General features: G+C 42.4%; 1 protein-coding gene across 4 annotated transcripts in view; it reads left to right on the top strand.

The window, feature by feature from the left end:
* ltbp4 (latent transforming growth factor beta binding protein 4) overlaps positions 1–22,876 on the top strand; it is a 129,929-nt gene that overhangs the window by 17,557 nt on the left and 89,496 nt on the right. For all 4 annotated transcript variants that reach the window (XM_061972260.1, XM_061972261.1, XM_061972262.1 and 1 more), the window contains exon 4: positions 13,462–13,628. In XM_061972260.1, coding sequence (XP_061828244.1) covers positions 13,462–13,628 — 167 coding nt within the window. The remainder of the gene's footprint in view (positions 1–13,461; positions 13,629–22,876) is intronic.

Raw genomic sequence — 22,876 nt, 5'->3', positions numbered from 1 at the left:
AAGCACTAATAGTTGCAGTTTGTGCATTGAAGCAGCAGGGGGAGCTCCTCACCTTAGACCAGGGACGTGCAAAGCTGTTTTCACTAAAGGCCGCCCACTGAAAAATTTAAGTACAGAGGGGCCATTTTCAAAACCAATACAATATATTAGAGATGTCCGATATTCCGATATTGTCCAACTCTTTAATTACCGATACCGATATCAACCGCTATATACAGTCGTGGAATTAACACATTATTATGCCTAATTTGGACAACCAGGTATGGTGAAGATAAGGTACTTTAAAAAAAATAAAATAAGATAAATAAATTAAAAACATTCTCTTGAATAAAAAAGAAAGTAAAACAATATGAAAACAGTTACATTGAAACTAGTAATTAATGAAAATGGGTACAATTAATTGTTAAAGGTTAGTACTATTAGTGGAGCAGCAGCACGCACAATCATGTGTGCTTACGGACTGTATCCCTTGCAGACTGTATTGATATATATTGATATATAATGTAGGAACCACAATATTAATAACAGAAATAAACCCTTTTTGTGTGAATGAGTGTAAATGGGGGAGGGAGGTTTTTTGGGTTGATGTTCTAATTGTAAGTGTATCTTGTGTTTTTTATGTTGATTTGATAAAAAAAAAAAAAAAAAAAAAAAAGATACCGATAATAAAAAAAACGATACCGATAATTTCCGATATTACATTTTAACGCATTTATCGGCCATCTCTACAATATATATACTGTATATATATATATATATATATATATATATATATATATATATACACCGGATAGTCGAACCTCGGATTCAGGAGGAACAGTGTGGTTTTCGTCCTGGTCGTGGAACTGTGGACCAGCTCTATACTCTCGGCAGGGTCCTTGAGGGTGCATGGGAGTTTGCCCAACCAGTCTACATGTGTTTTGTGGACTTGGAGAAGGCATTCGACCGTGTCCCTCGGGAAGTCCTGTGGGGAGTGCTCAGAGAGTATGGGGTTTCGGACTGTCTGATTGTGGCAGTCCGCTCCCTGTATGATCAGTGTCAGAGCTTGGTCCGCATTGCCGGTAGTAAGTCGGACACGTTTCCGGTGAGGGTTGGACTCCGCCAAGGCTGCCCTTTGTCACCGATTCTGTTCATAACTTTTATGGACAGAATTTCTAGGCGCAGTCAAGGCGTTGAGGGGATCCGGTTTGGTGGCTGCAGGATTAGGTCTCTGCTTTTTGCAGATGATTTGGTCCTGATGGCTTCATTTGGCCAGGATCTTCAGCTCTCACTGGATCGTTTCGCAGCCGAGTGTGAAGCGACTGGGATGAGAATCAGCACCTCCAAGTCCGAGTCCATGGTTCTCGCCCGGAAAAGGGTGGAGTGCCATCTCCGGGTTGGGGAGGAGATCTTGCCCCAAGTGGAGGAGTTCAAGTACCTCGGAGTCTTGTTCACGAGTGAGGGAAGAGTGGATCGTGAGATCGACAGGCGGATCGGTGCGGCGTCTTCAGTAATGCGGACGCTGTATCGATCCGTTGTGGTGAAGAAGGAGCTGAGCCGGAAGGCAAATCTCTCAATTTACCGGTCGATCTACGTTCCCATCCTCACCTATGGTCATGAGCTTTGGGTTGTGACCGAAAGGACAAGATCACGGGTACAAGCGGCCGAAATGAGTTTCCTCCGCCGGGTGGCGGGGCTCTCCCTTAGAGATAGGGTGAGAAGCTCTGTCATCCGGGGGGAACTCAAAGGAAAGCCGCTGCTCCTCCACATGAAGAGGAGCCAGATGAGGTGGTTCGGGCATCTGGTCAGGATGCCACCCGAGCGCCTCCCTAAGGAGGTGTTTAGGGCATGTCCGACCGGTAGGAGGCCACGAGGAAGACCCAGGACACGTTGGGAAGACTATGTCTCCCGGCTGGCCTGGGAACGCCTCGGGATCCCCCGGGAGGAGCTGGACGAAGTGGCTGGGGAGAGGGAAGTCTGGGCTTCCCTGCTTAGGCTGCTGCCCCCGCGACCCGACCTCGGATAAGCGGAAGAAGATGGATGGATGGATGGATGGATGGATATATATATATATATATATATATATATATATATATATTTTTTTTTTTACCTTTAGGGCTCTCTCAAGTTTGGTCCGGGGGACCCAGAATGGTCTCGCCAATAAAAACGTAAAAAATTAGTCATATATTATTATTTTTCATTCAGTGCTTAAATCTCAAGATCAACTTTAGGTCTATCCGTGGATATAAAGTTTTTTTTTTTTAAATGTTTTATGCCCTTTTTGTCAAAACCCCGTTTTTATGGTAAACACATAATATATGCAATATTTTCCCCTCAAAAAAATTTCAAAGTGGAATATTTGATGTAGAGTAATTGCAGCCTAAAATAGGTTAATAATTAATAACAAAATAGATTTCAATTCATTGATGTTTTTTGAATAATGGCAGTTAAAAAAAAAATCCCACTAAACTTCTCAAGGATCCAAAAGTCATTAGTGTGTAAAAAGGTCATAGACTTTTCTTTTCTTACTTTCAACGCTTATTTTTTTATTTTTCATACTTGTTTTATACACTTTTTGTCAAACAAAACCTTGTTTTGTACATGGCAAACACACAAAATATGCAATATATTCCCCCAAAAATATTTCAAAGTGGTATATTTAAAAGGTCAATAAAACATTGATCAATAAACATTGATTTTAATTTACTATTATTTTTAAGTAATGACAGTTTAAAAAAAATCCGACTAAAATTCTTGGGGATCCAAAAAGACCTCCTCATAAAAGTGTTAAAAAGGTCATAGATTGTTTTTTTTAAATTCCTTTTAACGCTTAAGTCTCTTGATTAACTTCAGATCTAGCTATCTATGGGTTATACGTTTTTATTATTTTTGTAATGTTTTGCGCACTTTTTGTAAAAAAAAAAAAATCTTGTTTTTTTATGGCAAACACACAAAATATTCAACATTTTCCCCAAAAAATATTTCAAATTGGAATATTGATGTGAAGTAATTGGAGCCCTAATTAGGTCAATAATTCATAACATTGATTTGAATTCTATATATTTAAAAAATAAAAAAATAAAAAATCCAATTAAAATTCTTGGTGATCCAAAAAGGGGCCACTCTTTAAAGTGTTTAAAAAAAGGTCATAGATTTGGTGTTTTTAATTTTTTTTATTTTATTTCAACGTTTAAGTCTCTAGATCAGATTCAGGTCCATCTATCAATTTTATATGTACCGTATATATATATATATATATATATATATATATATATATATATATATATATATATATATATATATATATATATATATATATATATATATATATATATACATACAGTCGTGGTCAAAAGTTTACATACACTTGTGAAGAACATAATGTCATGGCTGTCTTGAGTTTCCAATAAGTTCTACAACTCTTATTTTTTTGTGATGTAGTGATTGGAGCACATACTTGTTGGTCACAAAAACATTTATGAAGTTTGCTTCTTTTATGAATTTATTATGGGTCTACTGAAAATGTGACAAAACGTGCTGGGTCAAAAGTATACATACAGCAATGTTAATATTTGCTTACATGTCCCTTGGCAAGTTTACCTGCAATAAGGCACTTCTGGTTGAATTTTTTGACCACTCCTCTTGACAAAATTGGTGCAGTTCAGCTAAATTTGTTGGTTTTCTGACACGGACTTGTTTCTTCAGCATTGTCCACACGTTTAGGGACTTTGGGAAGGCTATTCTAAAACCTTAATTCTAGCCTGATTTAGCCATTCCTTTACCGCTTTTGACATGTGTTTGGGGTCATTGTCCTGTTGGAACACCCAACCTCCGGGCTGATGATTTTAGGTTGTCCTGAAGCATTTGGAGGTAATCCTCCTTTTTCATTGTCCCATTTACTCTCTGTAAAGCAGCAGTTCCATTGGCAGCAAAACAGGCCCAGAGCATAATACTACCACCACCATGCTTGAAGGTAGGTGTGGTGTTCCTGGGATTAAAGGCCTCACCTTTTCTCTTCCAAGCATATTGTTGGATATTGTGGCCAAACAGCTCAATTTTTGTTTCATCTGACCACATAACTTTCCTCCAGAAGGTCTTATCTTTGTCCATGTGATGTCAGATGAAACAAAAATGTAGCTGTTTGGCCACAATACCCAGCAAAGGTACCCAAAAAGGTCTTAGATTTTTTTTTATATTACTTTCAACACTTGAGTCTTTAGATCAACTTCAGATCTATTCATCGATTGTAAGTTTTTATTATTTTTCTGTTTTTTTATACACTTTTTATATATATAAAAAAAACAAACGTGTTTTTTTATGTGGCAAACACACAAACTATGCAACATTTTTCCCCAAAAATATTTCAAAGTGCTATTTTTAATATGAGGCTTAAATAGGTCAGTAATTCATAACAACATTGATTTTAATTTATTACTATTTTTTAATTAATGACATTTTTTTTTTTTTATCCCACTAAAAGTATTGGGAATACAAAAGGAAAAACTTACAAAAGTGTTTATATAAAAAATAAAAAAAAGGTCACAGATTTTTTATTTTATTCTTTTTACTTTCAACGCTTAAATCTCTAGATGAATTTCAGATCTCACTATTTATCGATTATATGTATCGATTATATTTTAATGTTTTATGCACTTTTTTTCTTTTATGTCTATCACACAAAATATGCAACATTTTCCCCCAAAAAATATTTCAAAGTAGAATATTTGATATGAAGTGAAGCCTTGAATAATAAAGTTAAATTTAAAGTACCAATGATTGTCACACACCAGTGACGTGCAGTCACTAGAGGCAGGTGAGGCGGGGCCTCACCTGCCATCATGGAATGAAAAAAAATTTTAAAAGAAAAAAATAAATATTAAATTGTTAAATGTATCCAGTGATTATACTATAAAGTTATTTTCCATTTAACTTCACCAGTTTTAGATTATTTTTATTCAAAATCGCTGAATTTTCACATTTGCCGTTCAAATACTGAGAAGAGACGGTACGGTGAACAGCAGCCAGTCGAGGCACGTCACTCAGTGCCTCAACATGGACGGACTCGGCTAACTGCTGGTCTGCTGTGCAGTGAGACTGTATTGCTATATGAACTATATTATACATTTCCATAGTTTAGTTAGCTGAGGTATATAATGTACAGTGTATTTTGTCAACAACTGTATGTGTGTAAAGTATTTCTTGTGCTGAGCGATCATAAAACGGCTGCAAAAGGCGCACTGTGTGAGGCTCGCCTCCTGCACCCACGCCGTAGAATGCACGGCAACCCCTGACGGGAGTGTTATATCAACTAAAGCCCACACTTAAACTTTCCACGTGCAAGATTGAATCTATTTAAAAAAGTTATTTCATAAGAAGCCAAAAAGTGCAAAAACAATAATGTTCGTGTTGGAGGAGTTGCGAATGACTGCTGGGCCACAGCATTAGGTACACCTGCAGACTCACAACTCCTCCAACGCGAACATGATTGTTTTTGCACTTTTTGGCTTCTTATTAAATAACTTTTGTAACCTATTTTTATGGGCTTTCCTCTTTGTGATGTTAAGTTCCTGTTATGCGCTGTTATACAGTATATGCCTTGAGCTCTTATTTTGAAGGCGCTAAGAGCGGAATTTTGACACGTTGGAGTGGAGCGGAAGTTTTTGAAAGAAGGTAAATAAAGTGGTCCTCGTGTAAACTGGAGCCTCCGTGTTTGTTATTTTGTAGTTTCATACAGTATAGGCGACATTTATAAACCCTCGGTTACACTTTTTTAAATAGATTCAATCTTGCACGTGGAAAGTTGAAGTGAGGGCTTTAGTTGATATAACACTCCCGTCAGGGGGTGCATTAATCCAGCACAACAGCAACGCATTTATAAGTAAAGGTAAGACCATAATAAAGTTTTTTTTATTAAATGTGCTTTTTTGTGTGCTACAGTTTGTATGTGTAAAGTTAAAGTTAAGTTAAAGTACCAATGATTGTCACACACACACTAGGTGTGGTGAAATTTGTCCTCTGCATTTGACCCAACCCCTTGTTCACCCCCTGGGAGGTGAGGGGAGCAGTGGGCAGCAGCGGTGCCGCGCCCGGGAATCATTTTTGGTGATTTAACCCCCAATTCCAAGCCTTGATGCTGAGTGCCAAGCAGGGAAGAATGCTGGTATGAGCTTTTAAACATAACCCGTTAACTGCTGCCAATCAAATGGTGAATAAGATACTCTTTAGGGTTCATATGTTTGTAAATCTGACTGTGATGAAGTCAGTGCCTCACCAGCCATCAACCTCACCGCACGTCACTGTCACACACACACGAGGTGTGGCGAAATTATTCTCTGCATTTGACCCATCACCCTTGATCACCCCCTGGGAGGTGAGGGGAGCAGTGAGCAGCAGCGGTTGCCGCGCCTGGGAATCATTTTTGGTGATTCAACCCCCAATTCCAACCCTTGATTCTGAGTGCCAAGCAGGGAAGTAACGGGTCCCATTTTTATATTCTTTGGTATAACTCGGCCGGGGTTTGAACTCACAACCTACCGATCTCAGGGCGGACACTCTAACCACTAGGCCCAGTGATAGGTCAATAATTGATTTTGATCTATTATTTTTTGAGCAATGACTGCCAAAAAACTGCCTGCATGACATCTTTGTGGTATTTGTTATGGTTTGCTGAGAGGAGGTGACGGCAAACAGACACCAGGGGGTAGTATATACAATTATTTATTATATATATAGTCAATATATATATATATATATATATATATATATATATAAATAATAATAAACAATACTACTGAACTAAGGAAATGAAGTGTGAACTAGAATACAAGAGTGTGTGGTGTAAGACTATGTGTGTAGTTAGCTGAAGTGTGTTACCAAGTGTTGAAGAGAGCAAACGAGGCAGTCCATGGGGCAGGCAGGTGATCCGGGGCGAGAGAGAAGCGTCAAAGTCCAGGGGCAAGCGAGGAGTCAAGGAAACGAAGGAGGCAGTCAAAATCCAGGGCAACGGAAGGTAAACACTGCGGAGGTACGGGAGAACAAACAAGGATGTCAGACACGAGGGAAAACACGCAGAGAGCGAGACAGAGAGAGATCATAAGCCTTACGGTACACCATGAGAAAACTAAGTTCCCGCCCTGATCCTTGGGTCCACTGGTCCTTTATTGAGCTTGCCCTCATCAGACCCAGGAGTGTAGATTGCCGGTGAGTGATTGCAGCTGGTGGCTGCTGCAGGGCGGGGACGCGCGCGGCGCGTCCCTGGATGTGCGCACCCGTGGGCGTGTCCCGAGGTGCGCACAGACGGATGAGCGGCGTTGGCAGGAGCCTGAGCCGTAACAGTATTAGAGTCAATATTGCAACTTTTTCTTGTTACATTTCACCTGTTAGCTCTTTTGTTCCACTTTTTTAGTATTTGTTTAAATATTATTTTTCGAATGTGGCGCAGGCTGTTTAAAAAATTAGCCACAAATGGCCCGCAGGCCACACTTTTGGACAGCCCTGCCTTAAACCTTGTCACTGCTTTGAGGAGTGGCAGCACTTTCGTGAGATGCAGAAACAAGGACACGCACTCTCACTTTCCCAGATCTTAGTGTTGAAGTGTCAACTCCTGTCAAGCAGGAGGCTCCCCCTTGGCTGAGGTCGCAGGTCACGGCCTCAGTCAGGTCAGACCGTGGGAGTCCGAGCAGCCTGAGGGTCTGGTTTTAGACTTGAGGAAGGATAAAACTGCTCTGTGTTGACTCAAAGAGAGGCTGTGTGTGTGTGGAATGAACATAAAAATACTTTACTGTTTATCACCAAACGCAGCTTCTAAACCCTGCTTTGTGTCCCTCAAAGCAAAAATGATGAATGTGTTGTTCTGCAGCAAATGTTTCCAACGAGGACCACATACAGAAAAATGAAAGAATGCTAAAAGAAAACCAATTATGCTAAAATGTATGGAAGAAACATCCACATCTTGGCTTGGTGATTTAAACGGCAAAGCAAATGGTAATTACTGGAATATTTAATCATCCGTGTCAATATTTAATTTCATCTTCACAATTTGCCAAGGGCCAAAAAAAAGCTGAGGGCCAAAAGTGTTCCAAATAGTGACTGAAAAGCAACTCCCTATTTTGAAATCATTATTTATAAACTAATTTTTTAGGAGTTTCCCAAGCCCATATTGATATCGGATGTCAGCAAAGTATGGGATTATGTGGGCTTGCATGTCAAATGTCTGATACAAGCATACTTGCCAACCTTGAGACCTCCGATTTCGGGAGGTGGGGGGTGGGGGCGTGGTTATGGGCGGGGCCGTGGTTAAGAGGGGAGGAGTATATGGACAGCTAGAATTCACCAAGTCAAGTATTTCATATATATATATATATATATATATATATATATATATATATATATATATATATATATATACAGGTAAAAGCCAGTAAATTAGAATATTTTGAAAAACTTGATTTATTTCAGTAATTGCATTCAAAAGGTGTAACTTGTACATTATATTTATTCATTGCACACAGACTGATGCATTCAAATGTTTATTTCATTTAATTTTGATGATTTGAAGTGGCAACAAATGAAAATCCAAAATTCCGTGTGTCACAAAATTAGAATATTACTTAAGGCTAATACAAAAAAGGGATTTTTAGAAATGTTGGCCAACTGAAAAGTATGAAAATGAAAAATATGAGCATGTACAATACTCAATACTTGGTTGGAGCTCCTTTTGCCTCAATTACTGCGTTAATGCGGCGTGGCATGGAGTCGATGAGTTTCTGGCACTGCTCAGGTGTTATGAGAGCCCAGGTTGCTCTGATAGTGGCCTTCAACTCTTCTGCGTTTTTGGGTCTGGCATTCTGCATCTTCCTTTTCACAATACCCCACAGATTTTCTATGGGGCTAAGGTCAGGGGAGTTGGCGGGCCAATTTAGAACAGAAATACCATGGTCCGTAAACCAGGCACGGGTAGATTTTGCGCTGTGTGCAGGCGCCAAGTCCTGTTGGAACTTGAAATCTCCATCTCCATAGAGCAGGTCAGCAGCAGGAAGCATGAAGTGCTCTAAAACTTGCTGGTAGACGGCTGCGTTGACCCTGGATCTCAGGAAACAGAGTGGACCGACACCAGCAGATGACATGGCACCCCAAACCATCACCCAACCATGCAAATTTTGCATTTCCTTTGGAAATCGAGGTCCCAGAGTCTGGAGGAAGACAGGAGAGGCACAGGATCCACGTTGCCTGAAGTCTAGTGTAAAGTTTCCACCATCAGTGCCATGTCATCTGCTGGTGTCGGTCCACTCTGTTTCCTGAGATCCAGGGTCAACGCAGCCGCCTACCAGCAAGTTTTAGAGCACTTCATGCTTCCTGCTGCTGACCTGCTCTATGGAGATGGAGATTTCAAGTTCCAACAGGACTTGGCGCCTGCACACAGCGCAAAATCTACCCGTGCCTGGTTTACGGACCATGGTATTTCTGTTCTAAATTGGCCCGCCAACTCCCCTGACCTTAGCCCCATAGAAAATCTGTGGGGTATTGTGAAAAGGAAGATGCAGAATGCCAGACCCAAAAACGCAGAAGAGTTGAAGGCCACTATCAGAGCAACCTGGGCTCTCACAACACCTGAGCAGTGCCAGAAACTCATCGACTCCATGCCACGCCGCATTAACGCAGTAATTGAGGCAAAAGGAGCTCCAACCAAGTATTGAGTATTGTACATGCTCATATTTTTCATTTTCATACTTTTCAGTTGGCCAACATTTCTAAAAATCCCTTTTTTGTATTAGCCTTAAGTAATATTCTAATTTTGTGACACACGGAATTTTGGATTTTCATTTGTTGCCACTTCAAATCATCAAAATTAAATGAAATAAACATTTGAATGCATCAGTCTGTGTGCAATGAATAAATATAATGTACAAGTTACACCTTTTGAATGCAATTACTGAAATAAATCAAGTTTTTCAAAATATTCTAATTTACTGGCTTTTACCTGTATATAACCTAATCATATTGTTTCTTCAACTTAAAAATAGCTTAGCGTTTTTTTTCCCTCTTCTCTGGGATTATATTCCCAGTTTTGATCTCGGACGTCTGGTCACTTATAGCGTATAAGAATATTATATTACTGTTAAGCAAACTATGAATAATAAAACACGCCAAAACATCTGTCTGTTATCATAGCTACACGTATGACAAAAAAGCGGGTGAAAATCAGTGGTATTCAGTGAGGTAAAATGAATTAAATGCGCTGACAGTTCATTGCTCCTGCCAAATGAATTGCACTGAGTGGAGCGGATCACCACTCCAAGATGGCGGCCCCGCGTCTCGTTTGCGCCAGTAGGCAGTAACGCTCGATGCTGCGTACCGTTATAAGATGTCTATGGTTATAACGTTAGCAGTGAGTTTGCATCCTACACAGCAAATAAAAGTCACGTTACTTAGCCAATAAACGTTATCTTACATTCCAAATTTACCCTTCTTTGTGCAACTTCAAATGTCGAACGAAGTTGGAAGTTGTTGCGTCTCCGTCTGTAATATTCGAACCGCGTGATTTGCATACGGCAATTCGTTTTTTTGTTGACCATGTCGTAGTTTTTATACCCGAACGAAACCAACTTTGGCATAATTGTTTCTCACTGGCACGTTGTTCGACAATTAGGAAGGTCGGAGAGACATGAAACAAAAACCTCTATGTAGGTCTGACTTACACCTACCTTTCATAATTGTACATTCTCGGGCTAAAATCAACAGGAAGTTGGCAATTCCCCCTTCAAGACAAAAAAGTACTAAAAACAGACACTTTTGCCTCTTTGAGCTGTAATTTGACCCCCTTAACATGCTTCAAAACTCACCAAACTGAACGCACACATCAGGACTGGCAAAAAGTGTGATCTAATAAAAAAAAAACCTAACCCCAAATCTCAAAATTGTGCTGTAGCGCAATTTTTTAATAAAACGCACAAAAAACTGCTCCTCGGATGAAAAATCCGACTAAACTGCCTGTAACTCCCACTGGGAAGGTCGGAGAGACATGAAACAAAAACCTCCATAATAATAATAATAATAATAACTGGGATTTATATAGCGCTTTTCTAAATACCCAAAGTCGCTTTACATGTAGAACCCATCAATCATTCACACCTGGTGGTGGTAAGCTACTTTCATAGCCACAGCTGCCCTGGGGTAGACTGACGGAAGCGTGGCTGCAATTTGCGCCAACGGCCCCTCCGACCACCACCTATCATTCATCATTCAGTTCACCGGTGTGAGTGGAACCGGAGGCAAAGGGTGAAGTGTCCCGCCCAAGGACACAACGGCAGCGATTTTTGGATGGTAAGAGGCGGGGAGCGAACCTGCAACCCTCAGGTTTCTGGCACGGTTGCTCTACCCACTACGCCATGCCGCTCTATGTAGGTCTCACTTGGACCTACATTTCATAAATTGACAACCCCCAGCAAAAATCAACAGGAAGTTTGCTATTCCCCCTTCAAAACAATTTTTTTTGTAAAAACCGGTCACCTTCCTTCAAAAACGAACTCCTCTGAGCACGTTTCTCGTTTCGCCTTCAAACTAACACAGGAGAGAGATTGAACCCTTGTGATTACAATGACAGAAGCGCTTTTTTTTCTAACTGCTCCGGTTTGGATTTTATGACCCTTCAAAGACCCGCTGCGCTGATGCTGCTGCGCTGCTGTTTTTTTTAAGATGGCTGCTTAAAAGCAGGAAGCACCAACGTGCCCACACAATGCAGACAAGGTAGGTACACTAGACAAAAGTCTTGGGACACTTCAGACTAAAAGTAGACAAAAGTATTGGGACACTTATGACCAGGCCCGGCCCGTGGCATAGGCCGTATAGGCAAATGCTAAGGGCGCCGTCCATCAGGGGGCGCCACGCAAGTGCCACAAATGTTGGAGAGGAAAAAAAAAAGAGAGAAAAAAAGTTGGTACTATTATTTCTAAATACAAAAAATAATCCCACGTTAATTAAAATGCAAAGTAAAGCCTATTTAATAGAAATAGTATTTGTTGCAACATTCCCCCCCCCGCACGGTGCGCCCCCTTCCTTCCCGTATCATGACTCTTTTTGGACGTCACCACGTCAAAAAATCAACACAAGATGTAAAACGGCCAAAACTGTCAGGTGCCCAGGGAAGAAAAAAGAGAAAAGAAGAGGAGGAGAAACGAGAAAAGACAGAGGTAGCAGGTAGGCAACGTTAGCCTACATGAAATTATTTGTCTGTTACAGAATGTGATAGTAACCTGGCTTTTTAGCATTAAGCTAATGTTACATGAGTCGGCAATTGCTATTCAATAAATAGCTAGTTCTGGTTTAACGTCGGGTTAATATTGTGGAGGGGGCTAAATTGTTATGGAAAATAATAATGTAACGTTAGGTAATTACAGTACTCCCACCTTACATTCCTCAGGGACATTTGTATTAGATATTTTAAGCAGGTGTTTTTTGTTTACATTGTTATTGCCTTCTGGTTAGCTAATGTTTGCCCTGCAGGTAATAGTCACTTTTCCACCCCTTTATATATTAGGTATAGTTGTAAGTAAAAAAAAAAAGGTCAAAGACAAAGCTATTCGGTTTCTTGTGAGTATACACTTCACTGCCGATGTGGGGGAGGGGGGGGGGGGGGGGCGCCACCTAAAATCTTGCCTAGGGCGCCAGATTGGTTAGGGCCGGGCCTGCTTATGACTATCACTGGACAAAAGTATTGGGACAGTTAGGACTAGCACCTGCCAAATACGCGGGCCCGACCAATGCTGCTTGCAGCTTTAATTTGATTGGCTGTTGTACTGACGGCACACCAGCTGGACAGGAACAACACGCTGATCGACACAGACGAAGAAAATGAAAGATACGGAGCGCTCCCAAATAACTTTTTACGCTTTGGATTTTGGGGAAAGTGGCAAGTCATGTCAAGTCAAAAGGCTCAAGTCCAAGTGAAGTCACAAGTCATTGATGTTAAAGTCTAAGTCGAGTTGCAAGTCTCTTTACATTTTGTCAAGTCGAGTCTAAAGTCATCAAATTCATGACCCGAGTCTGACTCGAGTCCAAGTCATGTGACTCGAGTCCAAGTACTAATGATTGGCCTGACAATAATAAATACTATTGTGCATAACATGTTTCTTTTTGACCAAAATGTGTACCTGACACAAGAAATGGACCAAAAACAAATGTCCACTGCAAAGGACGCTGGTTCTCAGGAGGATTTATGTTATTTCTGTTGAAGAAGAAATTGTGTCTGATGTCTTATGTCTTAAACCTCAGCCACACTTTTTCTAGACGTGTTTAATGGACCTTATCTCTGTGAAAGTCCTCACATAAACTTTAGGCTAATTCCCGCCCGCTGTCGTCATCTGAAGCATTTCGGTTGAGGAAAGAGCAGGAAGGACGAATAAATCTTCGACCACTTAAATAGGTTCGCTGTGTGCGTGCTTTTTTTTAATCCTGCAACAGTTTTATTGCTGTGTGTTTTGACAGTCTGCGCGAGGCCCAGGCCGTACTGCTCAAGAAGACCGCGGGAGGAAGAAGAGACAAGATCGCCGCCGCCCTGGTGAAGCACATAGAGAAAGAGAAGAAGAAACTCGGAGCGTCGACGTCATCGCTTGTGAGGACGTCAAAGGCTCGGGAGGGAAATGTCACCACAGGTAGAGAATTAGGACACATGCTTTTATAAGGTGTTGAAACATCTCCATCCACACTTTATCAAATAACATCTCTGTCTGCAAGGACATTTTAGCCAATCATAAGCGCCCGAGACGTCATTTACATAACGAGGCTGGTAACAGCAAGAAAAAGGCGCCTTTTTGTCGATGTAGTGCAGGGGTGGGCAATTAATTGCATGAGCAATAAAGATTCGCGGATAGGCAATTATTTCATCCGCAACCGCATCAGAAAGTCGTCAACCATCCGCCATCCACCCGATGTAACATTTGATCAGAACCGCACCCGCCCGCCATCCGCCCGCACCCGCCCGTTGTTATATATCTAATATAGACGATGCAAGGCATTAGTGAGGTTATAAAGATTTTGCCTGTTAAAGAAAGGAGACTGATCCAATGCAGCACAGACATTCGCGTGCCACGCTGTCACGGCCCAGACGCACACCAGTGCGCAATCATATGGGAGCCGCGCTGAGCGCACCTCCAAGCGCGTCTCGCTGCCGGCGACGGCCGGGTATGGGCCCGACGCTCCAGCGCCATCCATTTTCAGGGCTAGTTGATTCGGCAGGTGGGTTGTTACACACTCCTTTAGCGGGTTCCGACGTCCATGGCCACCGTCCTGCTGTCTATATCAACCAGGGTTAGCCCCACCCCTTTTGTGAGCGCACTGCGCGCGGAGTGACCCCTGTTACACGCCCCCGGCAACAGGGGTGGCGGGCAGGTAAGCTGCGTGGGCGGAGCGCGCGGAGTGACCCCTGTTACGAGCCCCCGGCCACGGGGGTGGCGGGCAGGTAAGCTGCTTACCTGCTGCGCGTGACGCCGGCCGCGGCGAAGGCGGACGAGGCGGGGTGTCGGTGCGGTGGGCGCGGTGGTGACCCTGGACGTGCGTCGGGCCCTTCTCGCGGATCGCCTCAGCTACGGCTCCCGGTGAGGCCCTCTCGGGGGAAGGGGCCTCGGTCCCGGACCCAGGCGAGGCGTCGGGGGCCTTCTCCGCTCCGTAAAAGTGTCCATCTCTTTTTTTTTTTTCTTCTGTTGTGGCATATGCAGCAGGTGCCTGCTCGTTTTTCGTATGTGGGTAACAACATTTAACTATGTATATATATTTCCGAATTGGTTTAACTGCCACCCGCCTGAATCTATTTAAAATCTAATTTTTTTTTATTTCAACCGCCCGACCCGACCCGACCCGACCCGACCCGCGGATAAAATCTAATTTTTTTAAAATTTCTTCCGCCCGATCCGCGGATAATCCGCGGACTCCGCGGTTGTGCCCGCAAACCGCGCATCTCTAATGAGCAACCTGAGCACTGCTGGAGGGCCACACCGACAATATTTCAAATACATTTTGCTCAAATTATTTTTGATATACCGTAAGATAAATAATAATAATAATCATTTCATTTAACCTAACTCAGGGGTCGGCAACCCGCGGCTCCGGAGCCGCATGCGGCTCTTTGATCACTCTGATGCGGCTCAGCAGCTTACTTGCTGAACCCCCCAATTTTCCCGTGAGACTTCCGGATTTCAGTGCCTCTCGCAGAAAACTCCCGGGATTAATATTCACCGATTTTCACCCTTACAGCTATAATAAGGGCGTGCCATGATAGTACAACATTTGGCGCCCTCTACAATCTGTATTAACGGCGTGCCAGCCCAACACTTGTTATACAATATACATCTTCTGCTTGCACACGTACGTGACAGCAAGGCATACTTGGTCAACAGCCACACAGGTTACACTGACGGTGACCATATAAAATAACTTTAACACTCTTACTAATAATGCGCCACACTTTGAACCAAAACCAAACAAGAATGACAAACACATTTCGGGAGAACATCTGCACCTTAATACAACATAAACACAACAGAACAAACACCCAGAATCCCATGCAGCCCTGACTCTTCCGGGCTACATTATACACCCCTGCTACCACCAAACCCCGCCCCCCACCCCAACCCTGCTCCCTCACACATCAACCCCCCCCCCCCGTATAGCATGTTCTATATGTTATAGTTATTTGAATGACTCTTACCATAATATGTTACGTTAACATACCAGTTGCTTATTTATGCCTCATATAACGTACACTTATTCAGCCTGTTGTTCACTATTCTTTATTTCTTTTAAATTGCCTTTCAAATGTCTATTCTTGCTGTTGGCTTTTATCAAGTAAATTTCCCCAAAAAATGCGACTTATACTCCAGTGCGACTTATATATGGTTTTTTCCTTCTTTATTATGCATTTTCGGCCGGTGCGACTTATACTCCGGAGCGACTTATACTCCGAAAAATACGGTAGGCAATAGGATTTGCCTGAGTTTCTAGACAAGAATTTAAAAAAAAATAATAATAATTTTTATGAATGGATTAATTGATTGATTAATTCGAAAATCTATTTTTTGACACCCCTATGTGCTATACCATTAAGGTCTTGAATGTATCCCTGCCTTACATTTTATTGTGCCACTCGACTTCAGGAAGTCCATATATGGCAACCTTGTCCAGCCTCAATCGTTGCCAAGTAACGTTGATTGCTTTTCATTGAAAATGGCAGCCAGAAAGTGTTTTGTCGAATATGAGACCTGTGTAAAACGAGGTAAGGCAGCGATTGGGAAAAAGTTTTGGGGGTTTTTCTGGGAGCTGCTCTTCTACTCTAGCCACTTGACGGACAGCTATTTGGTAAAGAAAGCACAGTTCCACGGCACATTATCCATCCGATCATATCCGAGTGGAATAAGTCAGACAAATTTGCGAATTCCGAGCATTTCGGCAAACAAGAGAAGAATGCAGATTTGCCTTGAGTATTTTATTCAAATAGCCTCACTATAGTAGCCACTGGGATTGGATATCATTTTAAAAGCCGTAAATAAATGTACCATACACATACTTGCCAACCTTGGGACATCCGATTTCGGGAGGTGAGGGAGGGCGTGGTTAAGAGGGGAGGAGTATATTGACAGCTAGAATCCACCAAGTGAAGTATTTCATACATACCGCATTTCCCGCACTATAAGGCGCACCGGATTATAAGGCGCACCTTCAATGAATGGCCTATTTTAAAACTGTGTTCATATATAAGGCGCACCGCAATATAAGGCGCACCACATTATAAGGCGCATAGAATAGAAGCTACAGTAGAGGCTGAGGTGACGTTATGCATCCCGTAGTTGCGAGACCTGTTGTGGCTCAATATTGGTCCATATTAGAGATGCGCGGTTTGCGGGCACAACCGCGGAGTCCGCGGATTATCCGCGGATCGGGCGGATGAAATAAAAAAAAATTAGATTTTATCCGCGGGTCGGGTCGGGTCGGGCGGTTGAAATAAAAAAAAATTAGATTTTAAATAGATTCAGGCGGGTGGCAGTTAAACCAATTGGGAAATATATATACATAGTTAAATGTTGTTACCCACATACGAAAAACGAGCAGGCACCTGCAGCATATGCCACAACAGAAGAAAAAAAAAAAAAAGAGATGGACACTTTTACGGAGCGGAGAAGGGACGCCTCGCCGGGGTCCGGGACCGAGGCCCCTTCCCCCGAGAGGGCCCCACCGGGAGCCGTAGCTGAGGCGATCCGCGAGAAGGGCCCGACGCACGTCCAGGGTCACCACCGCGCCCACCGCACCGACACCCCGCCTTGTCCGCCTTGTCCGCCTTCGCCGCGGCCGGCGTCACGCGCAGCAGGTAAGCAGCTTACCTGCCCGCCACCCCCGTGGCCGGGGGCTCGTAACAGGGGTCACTCCGCGCGCTCCGCCCGCGCAGCTTACCTGCCCGCCACCCCTGTTGCCGGGGGCGCGTAACAGGGGTCACTCCGCGCGCAGTGCGCTCACGAAAGGGGTGGGGCTCACCCTGGTTGATATAGACAGCAGGACGCGGTGGCCATGGAAGTCGGAACCCGCTAAGGAGTGTGTAACAACCCACCTGCCGAATCAACTAGGCCATACCCGGCCGTCGCCGGCAGCGAGACGCGCTTGGAGGTGCGCTCAGCGCGGCTCCCATATGATTGCGCACTGGTGTGCGTCTGGGTCGTGACAGCGTGGCACGCGAATGTCTGTGCTGCATTGGATCAGTCTCCTTTCTTTAACAGGCAAAAGCTTTATAACCTCACTTATGCCTTGCATCGTCTATATTAGATATATAACAACGGGCGGGTGCGGGCGGGTGCGGTTCTGATCAAATGTTACATCGGGTGGATGGCGGATGGTTGACGACTTTCTGATGCGGTTGCGGATGAAATAATTGCCTATCCGCGCATCTCTAGTCCATATATAAGGCGCACCGGATTATAAGGCGCACTGTCAGCTTTTGAGAAAATTGGGAGGTTTTTAGGTGCGCCTTATAGTGCGGAAAATATGGTATATATATATATATATATATATATACATCCTGAAAATATGCGAACAAAACTGTGTTTAGATAATTGATACTTCAAACTTGCATAAATAAATCTTAAGGAATATAACATAACTTGGCTTCTGAGAGCTTCAAAATGTAATAAATAAAATGCTAAAGTTGTTGATAAACGAGCAATTATTTTAATAATTAAATATGGTCATTTTAAATGAATTATTTCAAATATGTTTATTTTAATGTATAATTCAAAGGCTGGACGTAATAAGGAGTCAGAAAAAATACAAATAAAATACAATTAATTTTGATGTTTTTAGCAAAATATAGTAAAAATGTATTTAGTTTTTTTTAATTTTAATTAATAAATATATGTATTTTTAGGTAAGATAAACATAATAATACAATTTGTCTCTAGTCTGGATGATTTAGTTCTTGTCACCCTGCTGTCCTCCCGTCGTAAAAAAAAAGGCTGTCCTCACTCAGGTCCGCATGGAGCTGGAGGGGGCGTGGCCTCCAGCTCCGGCTGAAAATCGGGACATTTTCGGGAGAATATTTGTCCCGGGAGGTTTTCGGGAGAGGCGCTGAATTTCGGGAGTCTCCCGGAAAATCCGGGAGGGTTGGCAAGTACGACCATACATGGCTTGAAGATTATACAGGAGCCTTTTTTTTTGCATACATTGCAGTGAGGTCGTTAGTTGCTGAATGCAGTCGACTATAAAACGTTTCCAGTGACCTAACGTGTAACATTGTGTGTGTTCATTGTGTGCGCTAATGTGTGTTTGTCTTTGAAGAATGACGCTAAGCTCACAGACGTGTGCTGGGTTTGAGCCTAATCCTTATTTTCTCTAATAGCCAATGTGAGGCTGATATGGCCGTGATGATTGACGCGTTGCACGCACCCACGCGCACACACATACACAAAATGAAGCTGCGGCTGATGTCACGCCGCTGGAATGTTGCTTCGGGGGGCTTCAGATAAGGCGAACATGGTCAGCCCAGATCCCTGCAATGTGATTACAACATTAACCACTTCCTGCTTTTGTGCACGGCCATGTTTGAGTGTTTGAAACACTGATGGTGCAGTCAGTGGGATTTAAGGTGACGGAAATACTTCATTACTTTTGCCAGGGGTTCATGCAGTGCCGGCCCAAGCCTCCATGGGGCCCTAAGCAAAATTTGATTTTGGGGCCCTCTATTTCTGCCAATAATATTGATTGTTGATCATTCACACACCTACTATAAACTCATTGCGGCTCTGGCAGTGTTGTTTACATTATCCTATTGTCAGCCTGGCATGTCTTTACAAATGACATGTCATTTATAAAGATATGGGGGTGGCCCAGTTAAGAACCTAAATAATACCAATGAATGAACGAATGATGTCCAGAGTGCCACATATGGTTCCTAATCTTAAAATGTAGAAAACATTCAGCTACAAGAGTGGCCTGGGGTTGAACAGTCCAAGTGATAAAGCTTTGTATTTACAGTAAAAGTGTCATCTTGTCTCATCAGTCTTGTACATATTAGTCTTTAATTACGAGTTTATATTTTTAGTTCATTGTTCATATTTAATGTTTACTTTGTACAAAGAGAGCGCAGTCTACTGAAGTTAAAGTCATCAATAGTTTTCCCCTTTGAAAGACGCAAGGCAAATTCCTTCCATTTCACCATGTTGCTACAATGATCTTCACTGTTTTCATGCTGTTTCAGCAGTGCACCTATGTTGACCCAATCCCGCTGTCCCTCGGCTGCCAGTTTTAAGGACTTTTTGGAAAATAATTTGCAGCAAAAGCAATAGACTGCATCTTTACTTCTTGAATAAGTCAGCCAGCTACGCTTGACTTTTTCCCCATTATACTGTAGGTATAATGATAATGAAAACTTCGGCCATCATGCCGTTTGGGGAATGAAAAGTTCTCCTTAATAGACAGTGGTCCTCTGATCACCTGCTCAGTCCTGTCTGAATCTGAGAGGAAAGATATGGCGTCACATTAGTGCCAAAAATCCGAGCGCATAAAAACTGTTATCGCGCGCTGATTCTCCACTTCGTGCGCGCGCGACACCCTTTTGCACGCACGTGGTGTCTTTTTGCGCGTGCGCCGTGCCTTTCTGCGTGCGCGCTGTCTCGGTCTGTGCGTTGTCTGTGTACTCCTGCAGACTGCAGGTGTACCTAATTCACAACTCCTCCAACACGAACATTATTGTTTTTGCACTTTTTGGCTTCTTATTAAATAACTTTTGTAACCTATTTTCATGGGCTTTCCTCTTTGTGATGTTAAGTTCCTGTTATGCGCTGTTATACAGTATATGCCTTGAGCTCTTATTTTGAAGACGCTAAGAGCGGAAGTGATGACACGTTGGAGTGGAGCGGAAGTTTTTGAAAGAATGTAAATAAAGTGGCCCTCGTGTAAACTGGAGCCTCCGTGTTTATTTTGTAGTTTCATACAGTATAGGCGACATTTATAAACCCTCGGTTACACTTTTTTAAATAAATTCAATCTTGCACGTGGAAAGTTTAAGTGAGGGCTTTAGTTGATATAACACTCTAGTCAGGGGGTGCATTAATCCAGCACAACAGAGGCTCATGGACTTATTTTATAAGTAAAGGTAAGACCATAATAATGTTTTTTTTAATTAAATGTGCTTTTTTTGTGTGCTACAGTTTGTATGTGTAAAGTTAAAGTTAAGTTAAAGTACCAATGATTGTCACACACACACTAGGTGTAATGAAATGTGTCCTCTGCATTTGACCCATCCCCTTGATCACCCCCTGGGAGGTGAGGGGAGCAGTGGGCAGCAGCGGCGCCGCGCCCGGGAATAATTTTTGGTGATTTAATAACCCCCAATTCCAACCCTTGATGCTGAGTGCCAAGCAGGGAAGAATGCTGGTATGAGCTTTTAAACATAACCCGTTAACTGCTGCCAATCAAATGGTGAATAAGATACTCTTTAGGGTTCATATGTTTGTAAATCTGACTGTGATGAAGTCAGTGCCTCACCAGCCATCAACCTCACCGCACGTCACTGATATATATATATATGTATATATATATATATATATATATATATATATATATATATATATATATATATATATATATATATATATATATATATATATGGTGTACCCCGCCTCCCGCCCGCTTGTAGCTGAGATAGGCTCCAGCGCCCCCCGCGACCCCAAATGGAATAAGCGGTAGAAAATGGATGGATGGATGGATGGATGGATATATATATATATATATATATATATATATATATATATATATATATATATATATTAGTGGTGTAACGGTACACAAAAATGTTGGTTCAGTACGTACCTCGGTTTAGAGGTCACGGTTCGGTTCATTTTTGGTACAGTAAGAAAACAACAAAATATACATTTTTGGGTTATTTATTTACCAAATTTGCAAAATCTTCCACCAAAAATATTTTTGTCAGTGGAATATTTGATGTGAAGTAATGGGAACCTTGGATAGGTCAAAAATTCATAATAACATTGATTTTGATTCAATATTATGTTTTGAGCAATGACAGTTTGAAAGAAAAAAAAAAACATCTTTGTTTTATTAGTCAACATTGCAACTTTTTCTAAATTACATTTAACCTTTAAGCTTTTTTATTTCACTTTTGTTATGTTTTTGTTTATTTTAATAGTATTTTTAGAATGTGGCGTGGGCCTTTAAAACATTAGCTGTGGGCCGCAAATGGCACACTTTTGACACCCCTGCTATAGATAATAAAAAATTCAATGTGCTAAATCTATGGATAAAAAGCAGAACCTGGCGACGCATGCACGTTTATCATAACTCTCTCTCTCTCTCTGTCTCTGCCCCTCTCTCACCAATGCTGCTGCACGCACAATTTGTTTTGTTTTCAACCCCTTCTTAACCCTGAACGTACATTGAAAATACACGCAACCCTAACTCAAAATGCCGAACATTTGAGGCATTTAAGAAACTCCGCCCTGACAGCTCCGCAAAAGAGGACATGTCCGGTGAAAAGAGGACGTATGGTCAGTCTATCCTAGCCCGGTCGCTGCTAGCATGCCGTGTGTTGTGCCTCGTTGTGCATTGTTTACACAAAGTGCGTTACGCTACTTAATATGTCCATGTGGAAACTCGTTCGGTACACCTCCGAACCGAACCGAAACCCCCGTACCGAAACGGTTCAATACAAATACACGTACCGTTACACCCCTAATATATATAAAGTTCAGTATGTTAGTTGCATTTTTTTTCCCCCGCACCATGACTAGGGAAGGTTGTTTGGATTGGGTCATATAAGTCAATGCTGTGCTCGTGTTTCTAAATACCGTCAAGGGTCAGTGATCTGATTTACTCACAATGTCCACAAGATGTCAGAAATTGGTAGCATTCAGGGACCGCCTGGTATTTAAGATTAATTTGCGTCTCGCGGGCCAAACTTAAGACGCTGGCGGGCTGCACTTGGCCAGCAGGCCTAGTTTGGATACCCCTGCTTTAAAGGCTAGCGTCGGCCATCTCGGTGTGGATTGTGTTGCTGTTCCGCAGAGGTGTGTCATAGCGGCGTGGCAATAATGTCCGCAGTGTTTCCACGCCGCTGGGCTGTTTATGGACCTCACAGCTCACGACGTGTGTCAGGACATGAGCTCATACACAAACAGCCTGCAGGAACAAGACGCCTTTATCCCCATTCCCCAAAAAATGAAAAAAAAAAAAAGTGTCCCTGTGCTCTTTACGAGGGTCCCACAAGACGACACGTGGTAGGAACAAGCCTGAGCACAAATTCAAGTTTGTCTCAGCCATCAACCAGGAAGTGTGTGACTGTGTTTTGATGGGAAACAGGAAATGAAATATGATTTATTAGACAAGATGAGGGCAGGAAACATGCCAG

This window comes from Nerophis lumbriciformis, linkage group LG17 (genome assembly GCF_033978685.3).
Source record: "Nerophis lumbriciformis linkage group LG17, RoL_Nlum_v2.1, whole genome shotgun sequence".
Taxonomy (NCBI): Eukaryota; Metazoa; Chordata; class Actinopteri; order Syngnathiformes; family Syngnathidae; genus Nerophis; species Nerophis lumbriciformis.
Note: the sequence above shows the minus strand (reverse complement) of the source record. Positions and strands in the feature narration are given on the sequence as shown.